Source organism: Phyllobates terribilis, unplaced genomic scaffold, assembly GCF_046119375.1.
Source record: "Phyllobates terribilis strain yellow unplaced genomic scaffold, ASM4611937v1 Scaffold_2__4_contigs__length_985480577, whole genome shotgun sequence".
NCBI lineage: Eukaryota > Metazoa > Chordata > Amphibia > Anura > Dendrobatidae > Phyllobates > Phyllobates terribilis.
The window spans coordinates 455,229,553-455,254,111 of NW_027362762.1; the positions used below are offsets into that span (position 1 = coordinate 455,229,553).

At 40.8% G+C, this 24,559-nt stretch overlaps 2 protein-coding genes across 3 annotated transcripts in view; one reads left to right on the forward strand and one right to left on the reverse strand.

Annotated features, from left to right (window-relative positions):
- Nucleotides 1-3,959, forward strand: part of TMEM54 (transmembrane protein 54) — a 91,987-nt gene extending 88,028 nt beyond the window's left edge. For both annotated transcript variants that reach the window (XM_073665652.1, XM_073665653.1), the window contains one exon: nt 1,564-3,959. In XM_073665652.1, coding sequence (XP_073521753.1) covers nt 1,564-1,644 — 81 coding nt within the window. In that variant the 3' untranslated portion in view covers nt 1,645-3,959. The remainder of the gene's footprint in view (nt 1-1,563) is intronic.
- On the reverse strand, nt 3,375-19,696 carry HPCA (hippocalcin). Its single transcript, XM_073665654.1, has 4 exons — nt 19,447-19,696; nt 7,476-7,856; nt 6,092-6,197; nt 3,375-4,781 (listed from the first exon to the last, which is right to left on the reverse strand). The coding sequence occupies exons 2-4, from the start codon at nt 7,851-7,853 to the stop codon at nt 4,684-4,686; spliced, it is 582 nt and encodes a 193-aa protein (XP_073521755.1). The 5' UTR covers nt 7,854-7,856; nt 19,447-19,696; the 3' UTR covers nt 3,375-4,683.
- Between the last annotated feature and the right edge of the window lie 4,863 nt (nt 19,697-24,559).

Here is a 24,559-nt window from a genome sequence, read left to right on the forward strand (position 1 = left end):
TGTGTTTTTCCTGCCAGGGACAAGCGGATGTGAAGCGTTCTTCACTTGCATTTCCGCATGCGGGTTGACAAGCGCTTTCCAAGCGATTTTAGAATCACTTGGAAAGTGCTTGACAACTTGGTCACACTATATAAATCCATGCAAACAGCATGGATTTATATAGTGTGACCGTAAAGAATCGTAAAATAAAAAAAAAATATATATATGCTTACCTTCTGATGGCCCCCGGAGTCTTTATTCGATCCGTCCTGGCTTGCTGTCAGCTCGCAGTACACTGAAGGACCTGCCATCACATGACTAAATGACGTCAGCACAGGTCCTTCAGTCCACCGCGATCTGCCGGCAAGTGAAGACAAGCACACCGGGGGCCATCAGAAGGTGAGTATAATATTTATTTTTTATTTTATTCTTTTTTTTACAGGTTCTATGGTACCCGGGTCTGGAGGAGAGTCTCCTCTTCTCCAAACCTGGGTACCATCCGCACATTGAAACTCATGGAATGCGCATCTACAGATGCAGTGATGCGGACTCCATGCGTTCCAATGCAAGTCAATGGCGGTGAAAACGCAGCGCTTCCGCAAAATAATTGGTAGTGCTGCGTTTTTTTCCGCAATGATAATCCGCAGTGGAAATTTCCGCAGCATGTGCACAGCACATGCGGATTATCATTGGGGAACATGGCAGCCTTCTACCAAGCGTTTTTTAAGAGTTTCTGCAGCGGAAGTGCTGCTGCGGAAATGCTTAAAAACGCATCGTGGGCACACAGCCAAACAATAGTTTTCCACCACGTATAGGGTATCGGTGTACTCTGAAGAAATTGCGCAACAAATTGTACAGTCCATTTTCTTCTTTTACCCTTGTGAAAAAAAAATTGGGCTAAAGCAACATTTTTGTGGGAAAAATCTTAATTTTCATTTTTTTCTTTCCACATTTTTTAAATTCCTGTGAAGGAACTAAAGGGTTAAGAAACTTCTTGAATCTGTTTTTGAGAACCTTGAGGGGTGCAGTTTTTAAAATGGTGTTACTTTTGGGTATTGTCTGTCACATAGGCCCTCAATGGCACTTCAAATGTGTTGTGGTCCCTAAAAAAAATTGGTTTTGTAAATTTTGTTGGAAAAATGAAAAATTGCTGATTGACTTTTAACCCTTCTAACTTCCCAACATAAAAAAATGGTTTAAAAAAATGATGCTGATGTAAAGTAGTTATGTGCTAAATGTTATTTATGAACTATTTTGTGTGGGTTAACTATCTGGTGTGAGGGCATAAAAATTAAAAGTTTGAAAATTGCAAAATTTTCATATTTCTGTCAAATTTTCGATATTTTCATAAATATACGCAAATCAGATCAACCAAAATTTACCACTATCAAAAAAAACAATCTCAGAATCACTGGGATATGTTGAATCGTTCCAGAGTTATTACATCATAAAGTGACGCTGGTCAGAATTGTAAAATTTGGTTTGGTTAGGAAGGTGTAAACAGGCTTGGGTGGGTAAAGGGGTTAGAGGACCTATTTAAGAATGTTTATTGTCTTCTAAAATGTATAACTTTATAACTTGTAGGTCAGAATCCAGATACCCCTAAAAGAAAGAAGTGTCGCTGCAGAGGAGGAAATGCTTGGCAGCCACAGTGATTGGTTGTAGCGTTACAAAGACTGAAAGATAGCTAGTGATTAGGTTTGCCAATTGTGTTATTCGACACACAGTAACTCTACTAGTTATATAGGAAGACATACTTCTGAAAGGACGGTCAAACTTGGAGAAATGACTGCTGATCTGTAGTGTATGGACCCCTATTTTGGATGCAAATATTGTAAGTGGATTGGACTTTCATTTCACGTTCCACGATGATGTACAGTGAATATTATGTTAGGCTCCAGGATGTTTTAAGAATATGGTATGCTGGAGCAATACTATATGTAAATATATATGAATATGTGTATGCTTCCAAACACAAAAATGTATACAAGTTGAGGATAGAATTTGGTACATGGATACAAGACTTTATTTCTATTTCTCATAAAATAGATAACTGTGCTCCCCCCAGTTCTTGAGCTATTATTGTGATAAAGGAAATTGCTTTAATAGAACATTATGTACAGTAACAGAACAAACAATTCTCCTGCAAGCATATTATTATAAGAATTATAACCGACCTACTGTATTGTCCATTATCCAAGTCATGGATAATATATTGTTTTTGTGCAGTAGGACAACTGCTATAATCAAAGTATGGTTACAGAGAGGTATAATGGCAATCATGTTTTATTACTCTCAGTAGAAATAAAAAAAATAATTAATAAATAATCATCTGAACCAATGGTGCCAAACCAAAGTCATCAAATTCCACTTACCAAAATAAAGTGACTACCTGGAATTTTTTTTGTATTCACTATATTTAAATCTAAAATTGGAAAATTGTTTGTCCGCCTAAATTCTTAAAAAAACGTAAGATTAACAAAAGAAACAAAAACAAGTGGTATTCAGCTCACCAATTATCTGTAGCTCTGATTTCAAGGCTTACCAAGTCCCCATTGGTCTCCACTTCCTTGTGTCTCTCGACACACAAGAAATGACCCTCAGCCAATCACAGGTTAAGGTGGGTCAACTTGAATAGTCATTTCCTGTATATCAAGAAAAACAGAAAATAGACCTGCAGGGGACCTCGGAAACATCGCAACAGAATTGGCAACTTGAGTAGCAGTTTTGTTTCTCTTGCTATTGTGCCTGGGTGTTGTATAAAAAATTAAAATGGACATCCTCACAAATAAAAGTGCTGTTTAATCAGTAGATAATAGTAAATAATACAAAATTAAGAACTTTCACAATTGGATTTGTTTGAAAAGAAAATGTTGCTATGCTTTGATAAACTTTTAATGGTGCTCCTGCCTATGCCCAACCATACAGATGCTCGAGTCTTTACGCATGCAGTTTCTATTGGACTCAAAGAAGTTAGCAAAGGGAAGTAGGATATGGGAATCATCTGTACTGATACCACTGGCAGTGGCTTTTCTAAAGGCTGATTTGTACACGCTTCTCCTTTCAGCCTGCTCCTTTAATCTAAATAGTGATCATGTATGCTATAGCAGAAGAGCTTTGAGCTCACCTCAATAAATCACACTAGTGCAGTACAAGCTCAGTGGCTGGACATATAAACGGTGAAAACAACACATATGACCTGGCACATGAGCTCGTGCTGCACTGGTGTGATTTATTGCAGTGAGCTTAAAGGACATTTGCTATAGCTACTTAGATGAACTGAACAGGCCGGGATCAACATAACATCAATAAGCAGTATGCAACAGTCCCTGCCAGCAGCATCAGTAGAGAATATTCACTTATCCTCCCTCCCCGTACTGACTTCTGTCTAATCAATATAAAGAGCATGCATGACCAGTCGCTAAAGCACCTCAATAGTTAGCCACAGGCAGCTACACAGGCTGCATCTTGGGCACCATTATAAGTTTATCTTAGAACAGCAACATTTATTTTAACCACATCATATTGAGGAAATGCTTAATTTTGCATTATCTATTGGTTAAGCATCACTTTTGTTTGAGGGACAACCATTTTAGGGTTGTCTTATAAGAGCAACAGTACATTATAACGCCTCAATATTCTTGGCTATTTTAGCTGAGTACAAAAGAGTTAACAAATCTGCAACACTGTGGTGAGAATAATGGTAACAATTAGTAAATTTAGATGACATTTACAAGAATATACTCATTCACTGTTCAGTTACCTTCATAAATACAGGTATGAAATGTTGCCTTTTGTTCACATTTGCTTATGGCATGTAAGCTGGCGCCATCAAGTGGCCCAATTATTGTGAAAAAGTACGGTGCTGATATAATATTAAACAATTCTTGGAGACTTCAGTCATTTGGCTTCATCATACACTTTTTTATGTTTAGAACCTACAGTTACTTAAAACTGTAATAAATTAAACTTTAAATATACCTTTAGGCTTGTGTATGTATTGTCTTTACATCCTAGTATGTATGGTTTCTAATTTTATATTATATGCACAATAGAAATCCGTATTATTAACTCCTCCAAATGAGTTTACAGTGAACAATGGCATGTTTTAATGGAGAGGATTCTGTAGAAAAATGAAGTGGGATCAAATTATTATTCACAGATAATCTACCCAGAACAGAAGGACACTAGTTAAACCACACTCCCTCTAATGAGAGGAAGGAGACATAGCAAAGTGCAAATCTAGACAAAATAGGAAACTAATAACTTACCCTCCCTTCCCCTAATAAATATATTAAATGTAGCGTGCATAGTAACTCCCTGCTTTAGTGCATCCATTACCCACTATTGCTCATTTCACATAGTCCACCTTGTTTCCATCACAGCAGAAAAACTGCCAGTTACCCTATTTTGTAGCATATCTAAACTTTCAAGGTGTCTCTGGTCCCATTTCACACCTAAAAATGCCCTCCCCACCCATCCACTTTTGTGCCCAAATTCTCCATGCAACCCATGGTTACTCCATATAATAAACATAATACAAGATTTAGAGTAATAAATAAATTAAGGGGTAGGAAGTGGGCTGATTGGTTGGCAGTGCATTCAAGTCCATCTAATGCCCAAAAGGATTCTGGGACATGCCGCTATGCAGAGGCGAGGCACGGCCACTGGAAGAAATGAAGGTTTCCCAAGCTGCAACGAGGTTCAGAACTGTGAGGCTGTGCTGGGATCACATTGCAGTAATCGTACGATAGATGGATCACTCTTGGCACCTTTAATAAACTCCTCCAAGGATAGTTTACCTGGAAAGAAATGAGCAGATACCATATTGGGGTGAAGCTGAAAAGAGCTGGCTATAGACAAAGAATACAAAATTGGCAAATCAGAGTGTTTTCCTGGAATTACACCTACAGTGCCTCGAAAAAGTTTTCATACACTGACATTTTAAACATTTTTCCCCGTTGCATCCACAAACTTAATTGTATTTTATTGGGATTTTATGTGAAATATTGTCTCAAAGTAGCTGTGGATCTCTGCAGCTCCTCCAGAGTGACCATGGGCCTCTTGGCTGCTTCTCTAATTAGTACTCTCCTTGCTTGTGCCATACTCCTTCGTTGTTTGGATGATTGATTGAACGGTGCTCCGTGAGATGTTCAGAGCTTGGGCTATTTTTTATAACCTAACCCTGCTTTACTCTTCTCCACAACTTTATCCCTGACCTGTCTGGTGTGTTCCTTGGTTTTCATGATGCCGTTTGATCCCTAATGTTTTCAAACAAACCTCTGACACCTTCACAGAACAGATGTAGTTATACTGAGAATAAATTACACACAGGTGGACTCAATTTACTAATTATGTGACTTCTGGAGGTAATTGGTCACTCAGAATTTTATTTAGGGATACCAACCTTCAGGGTGTTGAATATGAACGCATGTCACAATTTTCAGACTTATGTTTCTAAAATAATTAGAAAACCATGTATAATTTCCTTTACACTTCACAAATACTTGCTACTTTGTGCTGGCATATCACATAAAATCCAAATTAAATAAATTTCAGTTTGTGGGTGTAATGTGAAGAAATGTGGAAAAGTTCACGGGGTATGAATACTTTTTCAAGGTACTGGATATGAAACATAATAACATTATGCCAGATATCAATGTCAATGCGCTAAAAATGTATTCCTAGCCCCTTATAAAACAACCCAGAGGTGCAAGTAAATACTGTTCCATTTTGACATCACTTCCAAAAGTCAAGTGACCTAGTAACAAGATCGCATCACCCAATAGCTCAAGTGTTGCACATGTTTGCAGACACTGGATGTCAGCCAGTTGTACTTACTGTTGCTCAGCTGCTGTCTATTTCCATAGTTCCTGTGCCAAAAGAAGCTGCTCTGGCGCAAGCCTGACACTGGAGGCAGCATATGGCATGTGTGGTGGAGATCAATAAGTTATGCTCTTTCCCAGGCACGAGAGAAATAGGAAAACATTGCTCATTTGCTTCTGAACACATACAAAGTGAAGCAGGCATTATGTAAAGCACGCTGTCACAGACATGACAGGTCATTCTCTGTGTAGCTGGGATAAAGGGCTGCTCTATGCTTCCAACGTACCATCATTATTTGTGTCCATCTGTCTGAATATTTTCTCTGTGCGTTTCTCTGGTGTGGACTCATCCTCTGGCATTTTCATTACAGAAGAAACCATCTTGTAAATTGCCTATGAACAGAAGTCAGAAAGGAATCGCACATAATGTTATAAGCTAGACCAAAAGCTTAGGCTGAGGGTTATACAATAAATCCATGAGCAGTGAATCATGAATACATACTGTGACCAACAGACGGACACGGTAAACTGGCGCCTCGTGCAATACATATAGGGTCTACAATGTACATACATATGTATGCTATATATATATATATATATATATATATATATATATATATATATATATATATATATATATATATATACACATAAATAAAAAAGCATACATACACAAGCTGCGGTTGCACCATGAATGTGCTCCATCAATGTGGTTTACAGCAAGTCTATCACTGTTAATGGCCATATGGTGAATGATGGTTTCGCTGCATAACTATGCCACAATTATCAATGAACTGTTATTACCTGCAGTTATTTTAAAAAACATGTCGACATGGTATGAACGCATGGCGGGCACACCACAGATGCTGTGCAATTACAAAGGTGGACCCAGCCTTAATGGGAATATTTACATTTGCATAGGAGGACTTTTTTACGTATGTTACATCCTAAATCGTGCCCTATCCCTGTATGCATTCCTGCAACAATAATGCCACTGATAAGCATGCTACATAAAGCATGCAATCATCTTATCCAATCGATTGACTGATCAGCAGCCAGGGAAAATCAGGCCATTTTCCTGCAGGGTTATTTCCTAACATCACAGAACACAATCTATATTTAAAGGCTTGTCCCATCCTTTCTGATTATCATTACATAGTAAAGGATAGAATAAAAAGGATATACCTGTTTACTATTGCCATGTATATAGAATTTATTGTCCTGGGGCTGCATGGATTACTATAGGACAATATGCTGCATGGAAGCATCTAAGAGTTTAGTAAGGATGGTATATAAGTTCATCGGTGTAGGCTGTCTGCTTAGTATACTTTGTGAATGCAGGATGTTCTCTACAGAACAGCTGATGGACCACAAATAGCTTCAATTTTTCATAGACATGTATAAATTAATCAATAAAAAATATTATATAAATAGAAAAATACAAAATAATGTTTCTACTATTCTGAAAATGAACAAAACTTGGTATTATACATTTATTATGCTTACTGCTTACTTATTTAGAGCCATCATATTCTGCAGCAGGTATACGCTCAAAGCAGAGCCAAGTCTGTGCATACCCGTCTGTAAATAACACTTCATATATGAATCATACCATAGTATCGCATTTTAACTATTCTCTATCTAGAAAATGCATTTTCAATCTCCATTTACCTGTACTATCTCCAACATTTCCTCCCGGCTGATGTAGCCATTGCCATCTAGGTCATACATACTGAATGCCCACTTAAGTTTCTGCTCCAGTTTCCCCCTTGAGGTCACACTCAGTGCAATGATGAACTCCCTGAAATCTATAGTCCCGTCACCATTTGTGTCAAATGTGCGGAAAACATGCTCAGCAAATTTAGAGGCATCTCCATATGGGAAGAAATTAGCGTAGATCTTCTTGAACTCTTCCACATTGAGAATGCCAGATGGACAGTCCTTCAAGAAGCCTTTATACCACTCCTGCAGCTCGTGATCTGAGAATTCTGTATTCTCCCGCAGGTCCTGCAGCATCTCTGGACGGAGCTTGCTGTTCTGCTTCCCCATCGCCTGGTCAAAACGCAAAGACAAATATTATATTAATAAAAAATATTACAAAGGATAAAGAGGAGTCTACATAAGTCATTATTATACAATAGCCACACTTCATTGTGCCGTCTACTAGTCATATCGTCTTATGTTGCACAGGAGCCATACAATTCCACAAAACCACTCCTGGATGCCAAGAAGAAGGCTCAGCTGTCTCTTAGAGACTGCGGAGGTTTGCAGCACAAACAGACAGGTCCCAAGGTAAGTAGCTCATTTGCAGGGAGGACACAGGTAGAAATCACTGATGTCCTATGGATTCTTGGCCATGGATCAAGAAGGTTATATCAGTCTCTCCTTCTGACCTCCTAAGGGGCTTGCCTTTAAAGCATCGCAGATACTTTCGTTCCATTTTTAACAATCATCATTAACCCACAGAAGGGTAAAGAATGACTTATTAGTCTTCTGTAAGGAGGAACATCTGTACCTCACTCCGCTGAGACAAATGAAAGACTCAAGGCCATAATTAAGTAAGGAGACTTGCAATCTCACAGTAAATCTCCGCATAGTCCGTAGAGATCTGACTGTCATCTTACAAGTAAAAGCTGATAGGAAACATCTAAAAGCCATAATACTCATTTTCAGCATTAAAAATTGTACCAGATTTATGAAGTGAAAAAACGTTCAATGTTCCCAGCATATGGTTGATAACTTGGTGATTTATCTCCGGTAAGCTAAAGCTAGAAGTAGAAATTCATCTGAATACACCATTCATTTTGGAACTGCAGGCCTATAAGCCATGTTCCTTTTTTTGAAGGAAAGGACTGTGTATGAACTACTGTATGCAGCCTTCATTTCAGATGCCACGGGACAAAATCTGCATTTGTTAGGCCATGCGGCAGTAGTTTGTTCCATATTTCACATCAATATTTGTAACAAAAAAAAAAAAACAAGAGTGGGTGATAAATACAGAAGTGGTGATAAATACAGAAGTGGTGATGTGTTTCTATTATACTTTTCCTCTGATTGTTCCACTCCTGGTTTTGGCTTACAAATACTAAGGTAAAATACTGATCAAATACTGAACGTGTGAATGTGGCCATAGAAGCAGATTTGCAGCAGCATTCATCCTTTGCATTGTAAAAGAAAACTCTCTGGAGAAAGTCCAACAAATCTGCCGCATGACTCCAAAATATAAAACATATTTACATGGATTGCATTTTACTTTGTTTTTTAATGTATTTTTAGTGTACAAAAAGACAAAAAAAACGAACCCTGAATGTATTCAGATCTAAAAAAAAAGATACAAGATAAAAAAAATTGGTTAACGTTGCCACATGAGCATCAAAGCCTGAAGGCCCATCTTATTTACACTACATGATTATCATAAACAAGGGTTCCTAAGAACAGTCCTTTCACCATACTCATGCAGTCTAGACAGGCTGCCGATCACCCTGCAGATGAGCAAAACAGTTATTTGCCGGGTGAAATGATCTGTTTTTCTGCACAATCATCATTCTCAGCAGCACATCGCCCAGTGTAAACTGGACTTCAGCTGCCGAGAATAGTGATAGCCTATCCACACAATATGGCATCACTGGCATCTGGTTCAAGGCATTTTTTGGGACCTAATTAAAGGGTTTGTCCAGGTTTGTCACGAAAGACCCTATGTGACTGCATACTTGTGAATCCTCACAATGTGTGCAGAATGTGCTGTGAGGATTTTCCGATGTCGGCAGCGAGACTGAGCGGTCATGTGACTGCAAGTACGCGATATGAATACTCCTGGCCACATTCCGACTAGACATGCATGGCTTCACTCAATGGAGGTAAACAGAGAGGACATGAACGTCTCATGATAAACTTTTGTGATAAACCTGGACAAGCCCTTTAATACACTAAGGCCGGTTTCACACGTCCGTATATTTCCGGCACTGGAAAAACTAATACCGGAGATATCCGTGTTCCGTGTGTCTGTGTAGGTCACACGTGTGGCAACCGTGTGCTGCATCAGGATCACACGGACCGGCGCCTGGGAATCAGCGCTACAGTTCGCGCTGTTCCCAAGCGCCAGGTGCTGAACATTGCACTCATCGTGGTTCCTGCTGGCGCTGCGATCAGCACCAGCAGGGACAATGATAAGAGTAGTAGTGTCTGCTCCTGCAGTGTCCCTGTGTAAAAATAAGATTAAAATATTAAAATCCACATACTCACCTGTCCTAAGTGTCCCCCGCTATAATCCTTTGACCGCCGACGCTGAGGAGCCGGGGAGAATGACTCGCTCCAGCGAGTGGCTCCGGAGCTGTGCTAAGCTCAGTGAGTGACAGTACACCACTCCTGAGCTCTGCTCGCTGGAGCGGCTCATTCTCCCCGGCTCCTCTGCTGATCGGTCGCATGGATTACAGCAGGGGACATCTTCGGACAGGTAAGTATATGGATTTTATTTTTATTCTTATTTTTACACAAGGAGCAAACTACTACAACTACTTACTGTGGGAGCAGACTACTACAACCCTCTTCATTGTCCCTGCTGGTGCTGATCACATCGCCGGCAGGGAACCATGGTGAAAGCAGTGTTCAGCACCCGGCGCTTGGGAACAGCGCTAACTGTAGCGCTGATTCCCAAGTGCCGGTACATGTCACACTGATGACACACGGATGTCATCCGTGTGTGTTCAGCATGAAACACTTTTGCGCACCGTGCATCTGCAAAAAAAAAAACGGACATGTCAACGTGTGGAGCACACGGACACACGGTCCGTGGAAACACACTGACATGTGCGCAGACCCATAGATTTAAATGGGTCTGCGTGTGTATGTGTCTCCAGTACATGTGAAAACTGTCACCACACGTACTGGAAACATGGACGTGTGAAAGAGCCCTTAGAATGAAACCTGAAAATGATTTTGAAAGCACTAAAGACATTGGGGGATGTAATTGTAGGGCCAAATAAAGCGCCCATGGTTACTGGCAGATGGGGGACCCACAGCCGAAACTTTTTTTTTTTACTTTTTTTTTTAAATTTACTTACAGTTTTCAACTTATACTTTTCTATAGACAAGAACCATTTGATAATTGTTAATTAGAATAAAATCATACAAGTATTCTGACCAAGTAAACCCATTCATCGAGCCTATATGCTGCTTGCCTTCTATTCCTCAAAAACATACTGAAAAGGTAAACATTGCAGACCATAACTGGTCTCAGAGTTTGTGTGATGCTCATAGGATAGGTAGATGATCAGGACAGAGGCGGGTTAGTAAAGGGAATCTATCACTAGACTCCTGCTGCCCAAACCACAGGCAGCGTGAATCAAACCCTGGCAGCTAGGTATGTATTTTACTTACACTCTGCTTCGCTAGAGAGAAAACATGGTTTGAAAAATCAGCCAAAAACTTTAGACAGAGACGAGACTAGTCTGATGAGCTACCCAGTTGGATTCTCTTCTCCCCTATTGATTGACAGGTCTATCTCAATGTACACACATGGGAGAGAACTGTCAGTTAACTGGAATGGAGAATCCGGTATGTTTTACTCTAAAACGCTGCAGGTTTTTAGAGAAAACATAATTTGAAAATCCTGCCAGGGATTATAGAAAGAGACCTGATTCCTGATGTTCCGGGAACCTCATCAAACTAGTCAATTCTCTCCCTATAGTCCCTGGCCGGCTTTTAAAATGATGCTTTCTCTGAAAAAGTGCATAATTTCAGAATAAACACACCTTGCTGCAATTGCGCAACCAGGCTCTGATTCAATAGGCCCATGGTTCGGGCAGTATGAATCTAATCATAGGTTCCCTTTAAAGGGAATCTGTCAGCAGGTTTTAGCTGTGTAATCTGAGAGCAGCATGATGTAGGAGCTGAGACTCTGATTCCAGAGACGTGTCACTTACTAGGCTGTGTGTTGCTGTTTCAATAAAATCACTGTTTTATCAGCAGGAGATTATCACTACAGGACTAGATGTCGTGTGCCTCCTGGTCCAACTTCACCCCCATCACTCATTAGCAACTTTCTGTTAAGGGTATATGCACATGATCCGTGCTGTCAGCGCTTTGAACGCAACATACTTTATGCTGCGTCCAAAGCGCTGCAAGCAGGTGAATCCGCATGTGTTCATTGAACCATGTGGATTCACCGCAATCAATACATTGCACTGATCTAATTTCTCTTACGGAGTCGCTAGTCACGGAGCCGCAAATTGACATGCTGCAGTCTGGAAAGACGCACCACATGTCCGTGGGTGATGCACAGGTGCACAGAGACGCATAGTGGGCATGGGATTTCTTGAAATCCCATCCATTTTGCTTGTAATGTAGAACGCTGCGGTTTGCACGTCCAATCAGTAGCGTTTACTGATCGTGTGCACATACCCTAATACACAATGTACACCGAAAACTAACAATCAGTGATGTGGGAGACATTATATACAGCTCAGCATTCTGAGCTGTGCTAGATTTACAGTAGAGAAAAAAACTCATTCTATTCTCAACTGCTGCACCCAGTAAACTAAGTGATACATCACTGGAATCAGAGTCTCTATCTTTACATCATTCAGATTACATAGCAAAAAACCTACTGATGGATTCCCTTTATATTCTGAACATGTTAATCTTTGTCAACGTGGATGTCAGATACAAATAAGGCAAAAAAAAATTGAAAATTAAGTGAAAAAATTCAGAAGGTTTTCCTCTTTATCAAGAAGAAGTAGCTGCTAACTGTGCCTATTTTTCTTAATTTTGGATCTATATAAAACTCTAATTATAATACTGGGTATAAGACACCTACTATTCACATTTATAGAGGATTTTCACTACCGTTATGACTTATAATGGTAGTGACCTATCCTTGGCTTGGGATAGATCAAAAATATCAGGTCAGAGGGGTCTGACAACCAACACCCCCACCAATCAATTCTTATCAGCTCCAACAGCATCTGGAGCAGAACACCGCAGCTCCATACACAGTTTAGTGGCCGCTCCTGGGTACTGCAGATCAGCTCCTTTTCAAATAATAGGAGTATGCTGTACCTGGGAGTGACCACTAAACAGTGTGTGGGGCTGTGGTTTTCCGTTCCATACACTGTTTACATCCAGCAGATGCTGGAGCTGGTAACAACTAATTGGTGGGATTCAGACCCCCCTAAGGATAGGTCATTAATATAAAAGTAAAGGAAACCCCTTTTAAACGAAGATTAAATGTCCTAAATGTTGTCTTTTAATGTTGATTATCATAAAGTGCAATTTTTAACTACTTACATCTAAAAAAAAATGTAAAAAAAGGCAGATTTTAGGTCATTCTATACATTATAAAAATAAGGACCTATCCATATATACCACCTATGTTAGAATAAGCCATAACCACTTTGTAGGTCCAAAAAATCTAATAGACATTTTTCTTCAGCAGGCTTATCCATCACATTTCGGGACCTAAAGAATTGTTCAATGTACTTAGGTGAGGTGTCTTATACTACATATGCTACATTTAAAAAAAAATATTGTAAACTCAATGACCCATTTACTAAATGAATCACTACATAAATCATTTGTAAAAAGCAGAATTACAGGAATGTGGAGCTGTCGTCTTAATAACTCACTAGATTACAGTTTTCTTTTCCTACCCTGGATGAATCTGGTTGCTATGAGCATTGTCTTCACACTTAAAACCCACTGAATTGAGTATGAAATTAGGTTCTTTCCCATCTGCCCATGATGGAAGAAATAGTATTCTGCTGCATGACAGCTCTGAAATCAGGAGACAACACAGTGGATACTGGCCTATCTAATCCAGGCAAACAGATTACAGAGGAAATTCTCAGCACAATTTATTAAAGAAAGCACAGATCCTGCATCCAGCAATTACCATGAACAGTGGGAGGCCCTGACATGAAGCAGACATATGTCTTTTCACATAGGACAGCAGTGGACAAATGACTACAGGCCAGGCCTGTATGGCACTGACTGCCCCTGCTGGGTGAATAATTCTCTCTAGGACTGGACATGAGGGGCATTCTAAAATTTGAGAGTTAGGCTATGTGCCCACGATGCAGAAATGCTCCGGATTTTTTCCTGAGCGTTTTTGCATCTCCCTGGCAGAAAAAACGCATGTGGATTGTACATGGATGTGAAGCGTTCTTCACATGCATTTCTGCATGCGGGTTGTCAAGCGCTTTCCAAGCGATTTTATCATCACTTGGAAAGTGCTTGACAACTTGGTCACACTATATAAATCCATGCAACCGGCATGGATTTATATAGTGTGACCGTATAAAATGGTAAAAAATAACTATATACTTCCCTTTTGATGGCCCCCGGAGTCTTGCTTCGCTCCGTCCTGGCTTGCCGGCAGCCTTCTACCATGCGTTTTTTAAGAGTTTCTGCAGCGTTTTTGCCGCTGCGGAAACGCTTAAAAAATGCATCGTGGGCACACAGCCTTAGGATAAGGGATAACTTTCCAGTCATTAGAGGTCTGATTGCTAAGGCCCCCACCGATCCTTTGAAGAGCCCCGGCTGAGTGGAGCGCAGGTCGATCACACGCACTGCTTCTCCATTCGATCTAGTTCATTCTTCGCTCAGCAATCTCCGGCGATCCCATTAAGGCTGTGTGCCCACAATGCATTTTTTAAGCGTTTCCGTAGCGGCAAAAACGCTGCAGAAACGCTTAAAAAACGCATGGTAGAAGGCCTGCCATGTTCCCCAATGATAATCCGCATGTGCTGTGCACATGCTGCGGAAATTTCCGCTGTGGGTTATCATTGCGGAAAAAAACGCAGCACTACCAATTATTTTTCGGAAGCGCTGCGTTTTCGCCGCCATTGACTTGCATTGGAACGCATGGATTCCGCATCACTGCATCTGTAGATGCGCATTCCATGCATTTCAATGTGCGGATGGTACCCGGGTCTGGAGAAGAGGAGACTCTCCTCCGGACCCGGGTACCATAGAACCTGTGAAAAAAATAATAAAATAAAAAATAAATATTATATTACCTTGTCCCCGGTCTCCTTGTCTTCACTTGCCGGCAACTCGCGGTGGACTGAAGGACCTGCGCTGGCGTCATTTAGTCATGTGACGGCAGGTCCTTCAGTGTAGTGTATCGCGAGCTGCCGGCAAGCCAGAACGGAGCGAAGCAAGACACCGGGGGCCATCGGAAGGGAAGTATAGATTTTTATTTTTTTTTTTTTTGACATTCTTTGGGGTCACACTATATAAATCCATGCCGTTTGCATGGATTCATATAGTGTGACCAAGTTGTCAAGCACTTTCCATGTGATGCTAAAATCGCTTGGAAAGCGCTTGTCAACCCGCATGTGGAAATGCATGTGAAGAACGCTTCACATCCGTATGTCCCTGGCAGGGAGATGCAGAAATGCTCAGGAAAAAAAAAGGAGCATTTCTGCATCGTGGGCACATAGCCTAAGAATGAATGGAGCGATAGTGTGCATGATCAACATCCGATCCATTCATCCGGGGTTCTTCAGAGCACCAATTCCAGGGATCACTGGGAGCCATGGCGGTCGGACCCAGCAATCGGAAAGTTATGCTCTATTCTATTGATACGGGATAACTTTTAAACTCGAGAACATCCCATTAAGAATTTGACAGCAGAAAACTAGCGTTTAAAACTTGCAACTTTTTGTACAACACCCAGATAAGCAATATTTTTTTCCAACTCATTCATGTTTTTACAACAGCTCCGCCATCTTTTTGAAAAGTGATTGGATCTTAAGTAGAGGGTATGGCCTAGCTATGTGCCCATGTAGCAGATTTGATGCAGAGCTGGCAGAAAAAAACCCATGCAGATTTACATGCGTTTTTTCTGCCAGAGAAAAGCGTTTTTTTCAGCGTTTTTACATGCGTTTTCGCATGCGTTTTTTCAAGCAGTTTTCCAAGCGATTTTGAGCATCACTTGGAAAAGTACTTGACAAGTTGGTCACACTATATAAATCCATGCAACCGGCATGGATTTATATAGTGTGACCAAGTAATAGTTAAAAAAAAGAATAAGAATGGTAAAAAATAAAAAATAAAGATTATACTCACCTTCTGATGTCCTCCCGGTGTTTTGTCTGCTCTGTCCGGTCTCTTGCAATGCTCGCGGTGGTGTGAAGGACCTGCGGTGACGTCATTGAGTCATGTGATGGGTCATATGACTCAGTGACGTCATGGCAGGTCCTTCACAACAGCGCGAGCATTGCAAGAGACCGGATGGCGTGGACAAAACACCGGGAGGACATCGGAAGGTGAGTATAATCTTTATTTTTTATTTTAAATTCTTTTTTTTAAAGATTCTATGGTACCCAGGTATGGATGAGAGTCTTCTCTCCTCCAGACTTGGGTACCATCCGCACATGAGAACGCGCCAATTACGCAAGTACAGATTCAGTCTTGCGGAATTGGCGCGTTCTAATGCAAGTCAATGGCGCGATTACGCTGCGTGTCCGCAAAATTAATGGACATGCTGCGTATTTTTGAGCATAGCATAAACGCTGCGGAAAAATACGCAGCATGGGCATTGAAAGTGCGGAATTGCATTGGAGACCATGGGGGAAGGTTTACCAAGCGTTACCAAAGCGTTTCCGCAGTGTAAACGCTTGAAAAACGCATCATGGGCGCACAGCCTAACACAGCCCAATAGGTCCACTATCATTTACGCCACAAAAATGGGGTAAATTATAGCAGAAAAGTACTCCAGTTCACGACTGAAGCATTTTCTGATGCACAGCACCTGAATAATGCGCCAAATTAATACACAACTTAAAGAGGTTGTCCACTACTTTAGCATTGATGACCTCTCATTTGGATAGGTCATTAATGTTTGATCTATCGGGGTCCGACACCCCGCACATCAGCTGTTATCGGTTGCAGTTGTGCTCTCTTGCAGAGCTGGCCGTCTTTCTGAAAGTGGCTGCCACAGGGTACTGCACATCCGCCTCCTATTGATTTGAATAGGAGGCAGATGTGTAGTACCAAGCTTCGGCCATTATCAGAAGACGGCCAGCTCCGCAAAAGAGCACAACCGATAACAGCTGATCGGCGGGGCGTCGGACCCAGATAGGATAGGTCATTAATGTCTGATCTAAGGATAGATATAACTTGGCACTCACAAAGGTTGCAGTGAATGAAAAAGTATGTTTATTTAGGCAATCTCTATATTATTATTATAATAATAACGTGATGTTTTCGGTACTACAATTGGACCTTCATCAGAACTGATTGCCGCTGGAAGCTGGAGTCACTGCCTAGGATAGTGCTCGGGTCTGCGACGCACGTCACTGCGGGATGGCGCTCTCTGAGTGCGCGCGCTATCCTAGGCAGTGACTCCAGCTTCCAGTGGCAATCAGTTCTGATGAAGGTGTCCAATTGTAGTACCGAAAACGTCAAACTATAGAGATTGCCTAAATCTATATCTACATTGATTATGGGCTGGATCCCTACTTGGGCACATCTACATGCATTAGGAGTGCTGTATATCTCTCTGCACCATCCTAAGGATAGATCATCAATACTAAAGGAGTGGGCAACCTCTTTAATTGACTTGGCACATCTTAATCCAGCAAACTCTGGATCAAAACTGGCAAACGCAAGTCTTGACAAGTTTCCCTCAAAGTCGCTACAGGTCTTTATTATGGACCAAGAAAGAAAATAGAGTGCATCTTTTCAGCACTGTAAACATTGATTGAAGCTGTGTATTCTTATATGGGACGTAACGGAGCATGTTCTGATTATTTTCTTACAGGTTCTCATGCAAAGAAAAAATCTTTGTGTGTGTGCGTACTTGGAGCTACTGTATAAGGAATCTGCAGCCAGTTGCATGCAACTACATGTTGCGCAAATAAAATTTGTGATATTTTTGGCGTAAAATGCATTATGATTTCCCACTTTGTCAGTATTAATAGAGAATGACAGTAGCGATTATAATCGCTTATTTTTGTAGTTTCTGATTCATCCATGTAGGAAGATCTCAGGGTTAGGAGCCAGTGGTAAATGTCTGTAGCATTAGAAACTAGGCTTTGTCCAGATACGATCTGTGAAATTATTTTCTAATTCCTACAAAAATAAAAATAAAGTGTATTCCTATGGAAACCTTGTTTACTTTGGAAATGGTGTAGAAATCAATTACATGCCAGAAGTCTGGTCATTGCAGCAGGGGGAGGCGAACACAATCTCAGCCATCCAGTCTTATTTGTCACATAGGCTCATGCCTAGGGCTATATATTTTATGGGGGCAGTGAAGCAATGGGTAATTGTAAGTTATTGTCATTTTTTATTCTACATTTGCTTATTCGTTGACCATGCATGTCCAGATGTGACAACTTGATAACGCTGGTGGTACAAACAGGGATGTGGAAAATGGAAACGTCTACATATGGGCAGCTTCATTAATTTGCCCCAGTTATTAATGGAGAAGTTAGTAACTGGGAATTACGATGTTCGGATGCTCATTGCTAAATTAGAGTATATATGGTTTATCCACCTCTAGGGACAATTTTTTAAACTAAAATGCATATATTTTGGGCTAAAATTTATTTTTGCGATTTGGTTTCATTAAAAATGTTGCATTGCTTTGCTTTCACAGGCTTTGTTTCCCTGCACATTCAACCTTGATGTGATCTGTGGTCAGAATTCAAAAAAAGACAAATATTGGACTGTCAGAATGAGTTCACTTACAGACTCTCAGAAAACTCATTCTGCAGCCAGCAATAGGCAGTGAAACACAGAGGCTGTAGAAGGCAAATGGTACAAAAGCTTTCATGGAACCCAATTTTAGCCAAAAATACAAGCATTTAACTAAGGAAAAACTGTCCCCAAAGGTGCCAACCACTTTATTTCAGGAAGCGTAATTACCTCTCTGAAGACATCCCCGCATGGACAATGTATAATAATATACTATGACCTAGAAGGCTCCCATATGTATACAGTCATCTATTCTTGCTTTATGGCCAGTGCTGATCCTGATACCCTGGTGTATATTTGTGTTGAACACAGGCATGTCACCTCCTCCCTGTGTGTGATGGGAATTCATTACCGGCTGGCTGATCTCGGATTATCCCAGGGTCTGGTACAGCTGTTCAGCACAGCTGGCATGTGCGGAGTATCTCTGGACACCAAACTCAGCAGATGTGACCCCTTAGGGAGAGGGAGTACCAGGGGGAGCCCAAAGAGCCGACTCTCCTGTTTGGTAGGGGTTGCACAAAAGACTGGGCATGGAATTACCCTGGTAACCCTTAAGATGCCCCCATGTGAGTGGGTACCATGTAGAGGTGATGAAGAAGACCATGAGTGGAGCTGCTCCACATGTACCAGGCACAGGATCCAGACTTTTACCAGGATGCGGAGCCATGGCAGGCTGTGCCCATGTCTAATGATGCCTTATTACATAATTCCCATTATATAATATATGCACAAGTCACAAACCATCTCTACATGCAATACAGACCAATGGAGGGCTCAGTGTTCTTCATAGTAACCTGAGGATCCTATGTATGAATGGATCTAGCCGGTATACAAGAAGTTTCCATATATACCCATGCTGACACGTCATGATACGATCCATGGCACTGCCAGGGACACATAACAACGTGACATACATACACTGACAGTACCCATGCCTTACCTTATCCCTGTGTCCTGTCCTCGGATGAAGATGTAATCTTCCAGCGCCCCAGGGTATGCTGCCTGCTCTATAACGGCTATGCCCCCGCTCTCGGTGGGTGTGAGAGGCCGGTAACCGCCGCTTGTGCTTCCCAGGTGAGCGAGTCCGGTAGAGCACCCCCGGTATATGTGAGTGTGTGCTTCTCCCTGGAGCAGCTGAGCGGATTGTACAGCTTACACAGAGCAGCCGGGAGCCGGCACAGCTCACAGCCGAGGAGAAGGGGGGACGCGTGTTCAATCCACCACACCAATATCCTATATACAGGCTTTAGGACTTGACCGCATTTACTGGAGTCTATAGAAATGTATTATGTACAGTGAGTAAAATAGTCATGACTTCGGAACCATAAACCAAGCAGAATAATAAATATCAAATAGTGCACCCCCCTATGCGGGACGTGGTTCAGTCCAGATCTCAGCACAAACTGAATGAGGCTTCAGTAAGATCAGAGAATGATGCACAGATACCGTTCTGCTCATGTAGAAGCGCCAGGTTACTCACTGTACATGATGGCTGGAGGTTTCCAAGGGACTTTGTGCACATCCACACTAGCTTCAGGCCTTACACTGTACTTGCAGAGACCACTGCTGGCTAAGGTTATGTTCACACTTGGCTTTTGAATTTAAAGCTTAAATCCTGAAAAATTGCTTCAAAAACTCAACAATTGATTTCTAGGGCTACGTTCCCACGGTGAGTTTTTGATGTTGCTGATTTTCTGCACCTCTTAAATAAAATAGGTTACTGGCATTTTTTCGAGAATACGCAGCGTAATAAAATCACCAAAAACTCATAGTGGGAACGTAGCCCAATAAGGCAAATTCACAGTTTTGCGGATAAATTTGGAGAATTTCCTGTTCAAAAAACTCAGCAAAATATGTCAAGTCTCGATTCATCCAGACCGGTAATGAAAGGCGTCTGAAATATGTGTGGCGCGTCTGAAAAGTAACTTGCACCTTGGCTACACATCCTACTCCAGTCAGGGACTAAAGTAAGATTTCTGGTGTAAGGTACGCAGGTTGTCATAAATTAGGCAAGTTGTGGCATCACGTCCTCATTCTTCCTTAGCTCTGCCCATTTGGGCGAAACTGGCTTGAAAACATTTCTGAGTAACTCCGCGCTGCGCAAAAATATTGCAACTTTTCAAGGTGATTTAATGCTGGTGTCATCAATCTGATGAATCAGGGTCTGTGTGTAAACACACCATAAGGATATGTTCACACAAAGTTTTTTAAACATAGATTTTTTCAGTCTGAAAAAACTTACAACAAAAAAAACCCTTGGAAAAAAAGGATTGATTTTTTGTGTATGGGGCTTTTTTTTCTGTTTCAATTGATTCAGTAGTCACAAGCAGCATAAATACTGCTTTCCTTTTAGTGTATAGAAAATCTGCAGCTTCTAACCGTGCGAGGAAAGTGGATGTGATGTCATGTAAACTCATGCCCACTATGCTTTTAAAGACGCTGTTGAACATCTTACATGCTTTTTTTTCTCAATAGGCTTGTATGGTGATCCTGAAAAAACGCAGTTGCGCGTTTATGTGCAGGATCAAAGCTTTTCTGTACTAAAAAAAGCTTTAAAAACACTACTTCAAAGAGAAGTAAAAGGAAAAAAAGCATAAAACCTCTAAATAACAGTGAGAGAAGACTGGAATTGCATATTTTGGTGCAGACATCTGCAGGAAATATGCGAATAAAAAGCACGAGGAAAAGCTGCAGCATTTATACTATTTGTAAAAACGGCCAAAGGCGTACAGAGTTTTTTTAATTGGGTATCACCCACTCCTGGTTTTGGCTCCCACTCTTGAGAAAAAATACTGACCGAATACTGATAGTGGGGCCGTGGCATTAGTTTTTTGTTTTTTTTTGCATATGAGAAAAGTAGATGACCCATGAATGGTAAAAGCAACCACGACGACCAAAAACAAATATAAAATGGCACTCTGATGAAAAACAGTCTGTTTTTTATGTTGTATCACAATGTGTTTTTCAGAGAAACATGGCGATTTAACTCAGTTGCCTTATGCAGTCAGGTGTTACTTTAACCACTTCGCGCCAGAGCCTGTTTTTGCCTTCGTGACCGGGCCAATTTTTTCAATTCTGACCACTGTCACTTTATGAAGTAATTACTCTGGAACGCTTCAACGTATTCCCCTGATTCTGAGACTGTTTTTTCATGACATATTGTACTTCATGATAGTGGTAAAATTTCTTCCATATAACTTGCGTTTATTTGTGAAAAAATTGGAAATTTGGCGAAAATTTAGAAAATTTTGCAATTTTCAAACTTTGAATTTTCATGCCCTTAAATCAGAGAGATATGTCACACAAAAGAGTTAATAAATAACATTTCCCACATGTCTACTTTACATCAGCACAATTTTGGAACCAAAATTTTTTTTTGTTAGGGAGCTATAAGGGTTAAAAGTTGACCAGCGATTTCTCATTTTTCCAACAAAATTTACAAAAACATTTTTTTAGGGACCACATCATATTTGAAGTCACTTTGAGGGGTCTTTATGACAGAAAATACCCAAAAGTGACACCATTCTAAAAACTGCACCCCTCAAGGTGCTCAAAACCACATTCAAGAACTTTATTAACCCTTCAGGTGCTTCACAGGAATTTTTGGAATGTGGAAAAAAAAAATTAACATTTAACTTTTTTCACAAAAATGTTACTTTAGACCCAATTTTTTTATTTTCACAGGGGTAACAGGAAAAAATGGACCCCAAATTTTTTTGTGCAATTTCTCTTGAGCGTGCTGATACCCCATATGTGAGGGAAAACCACTGTTTGGGCGCACTGCAGGGTTCGGAAGGGAAGGAGCGCCATTAGACTTTTTGAATGTAAAATTTGTCTGAATAATTAGCAGACGCCATGTTGCGTTTGGAGAGCTCCGATGTGCCTAAACAGTGGAAACCCCCCACAAGTGACACCATTTTGGAAACTAGACCCCTTAGGGAACTTATCTAGATGTGTGGTGAGCACCTTGCACCCCCAGCTGCTTCACAGAAGTTTATAATATTGAGCCGTAAAAATAAAATTTTCACATTTTTCCCACAAAACCGTTTTTCATCCCTTAATTTTGCATTATCATAAGGGTAATAGGATAAATTGCACCATGAAATTTGTTGTGCAATTTCTCCTGAACACGCTGATACCCCATATGTGGAGGCAAATTACTGTTTGGGCGCATGGCAGGGTTTGAAAGGGAAGGAGCGCCATTTGACTTTTTGAATGTAAAATTTGTTTGAATAATTAGCAGACGCCATGTCACATTTGTGGAGCCCCTAATGTGTCTAAACAGCGGAAACCCCCCACAAGTGCCACCATTTTGGAAACTAGACCCCTTAGGGAACTTATCTAGATGTGTGGTGAGCACCTTGCACCCCCAGCTGCTTCACAGAAGTTTATAATATTGAGCCGTGAAAATAAAATTTTCACATTTTTCCCATAAAAAATGTTTTTCATCCCCTAATTTTGCATTATCATAAGGATAACCGGAGAAATTGCACCATGAAATTTGTTGTACAATTTCTCCTGAGTACGCCGATACCCCATATGTGGGGGAAAACCACTGCTTTGGTGTACGGCAGGGTTCGGAAGAGAAAGGAGCGCTATGTTGGCTGGGATAGGCAGCAGACACCATGTCACATTTGAAGAGTCGCTGACATGCCAAAACAGCAGAAACCCCCACAAGTGACCCCATTTTGTAAACTACACCTCTCAAGGAATTCATCTAGGGAAGTAGTGAGTATTTTTTAATTTTTAAATTTATACCATTGGGCAGTGAAAAAATCATAATTATATTTTTACCACAAAAAAATGTTTTACCCTCAGATTTTACATTTTCACACAGGGCAATGGGTAAAAATGGTGCCGAAATGTGTCACACAATTTCTTCTAAAAGTGTCAATACCCCATATGTGGCTGTATCGTACCGCTTAGCCATACGGTGAGATCTGGGGGGGACGGAGTGCTATTTGACAATTGGAGAACAAATTATTGTAGAATAGGCATTTGGATTTGGGAGCACAAAATTTTCTGAATTTCTTTTGGGGGGCAAGGGTCATTTTGCTTTTCCAGAGCCTTTCTGCTACCAGTAACTTGGAAGTCCCTTATATTTTTAACAGATGACGGACCTGAGTGGGGACTAGCTTTTTTTGAGGACTGAGTTGAAGCTTTTATTGGGAACATTTTACGTAACATTTATCCGGCGCTCTAGGCTGAGCACTTACATCGGGGTTTCCATCTAAATTTCCAAGTGATGTAATTCAGATGAAACCCCTGCAGGATCCATTCACTGTAATGAGGCAGCAGAGTTACTCTGGACACCGTCTGGCCTCTGTGTAGCGGTGTCCTTTTTTTCAGAAGTGCACAAAACTGTGGCCAACCGCACTTTTATGCACGCCTAAAACAAATGACACCGTGGGATCCCAGGCTAGACGGCGTCCACAGTGGCCTATATCTGTCTCATTACAGGGAATCTTCCGTCATGGGTTCCGGCTGAATCATGTATTTCAGAGATTTACACGGAAACTCTGGTGTAAGTGCTCAGCGCAGAGCACAGGATAAATGTGGGCAGAGCCTTACTGGGATCTTTGGGGACATAATAAACAAATCAGTAGCAGGTGAAGAATTGGTTTTATTTATTTTTTACGCCGTTCCTAGTGTGATATAACTGATTAGATTACTTTATTCTTCGGGTCGGTGTGATTACAGAGATACCAGATTGATATCGGGTTTTTATGACTGACAGCTGTCACACACTAAAAGACGCTTTTTTTGCAAAATCTAGTTTTTGCATCACCATATTTTGAGAGCTATAATTTTTCCATATTTCGGCCGACAGAGTCATGTGACGGCTTGTTTTTTGCGGGACGAGTTGACATTTTTATTGGTACCATTTTTGGGGACGTGACATTTTTTGATCGCTTTCTATTCCGTTTTTTGGGAGGTAAAATTAACAAAAACAAACAATTCAGGAATTGTTTTTTGAGTTTTTTTTTTATGCCGTTCTGCGTGTGGTAAAAGTGATCAGGCAGCGTTATTCTTCGGGTCAGTACGTTTACAGC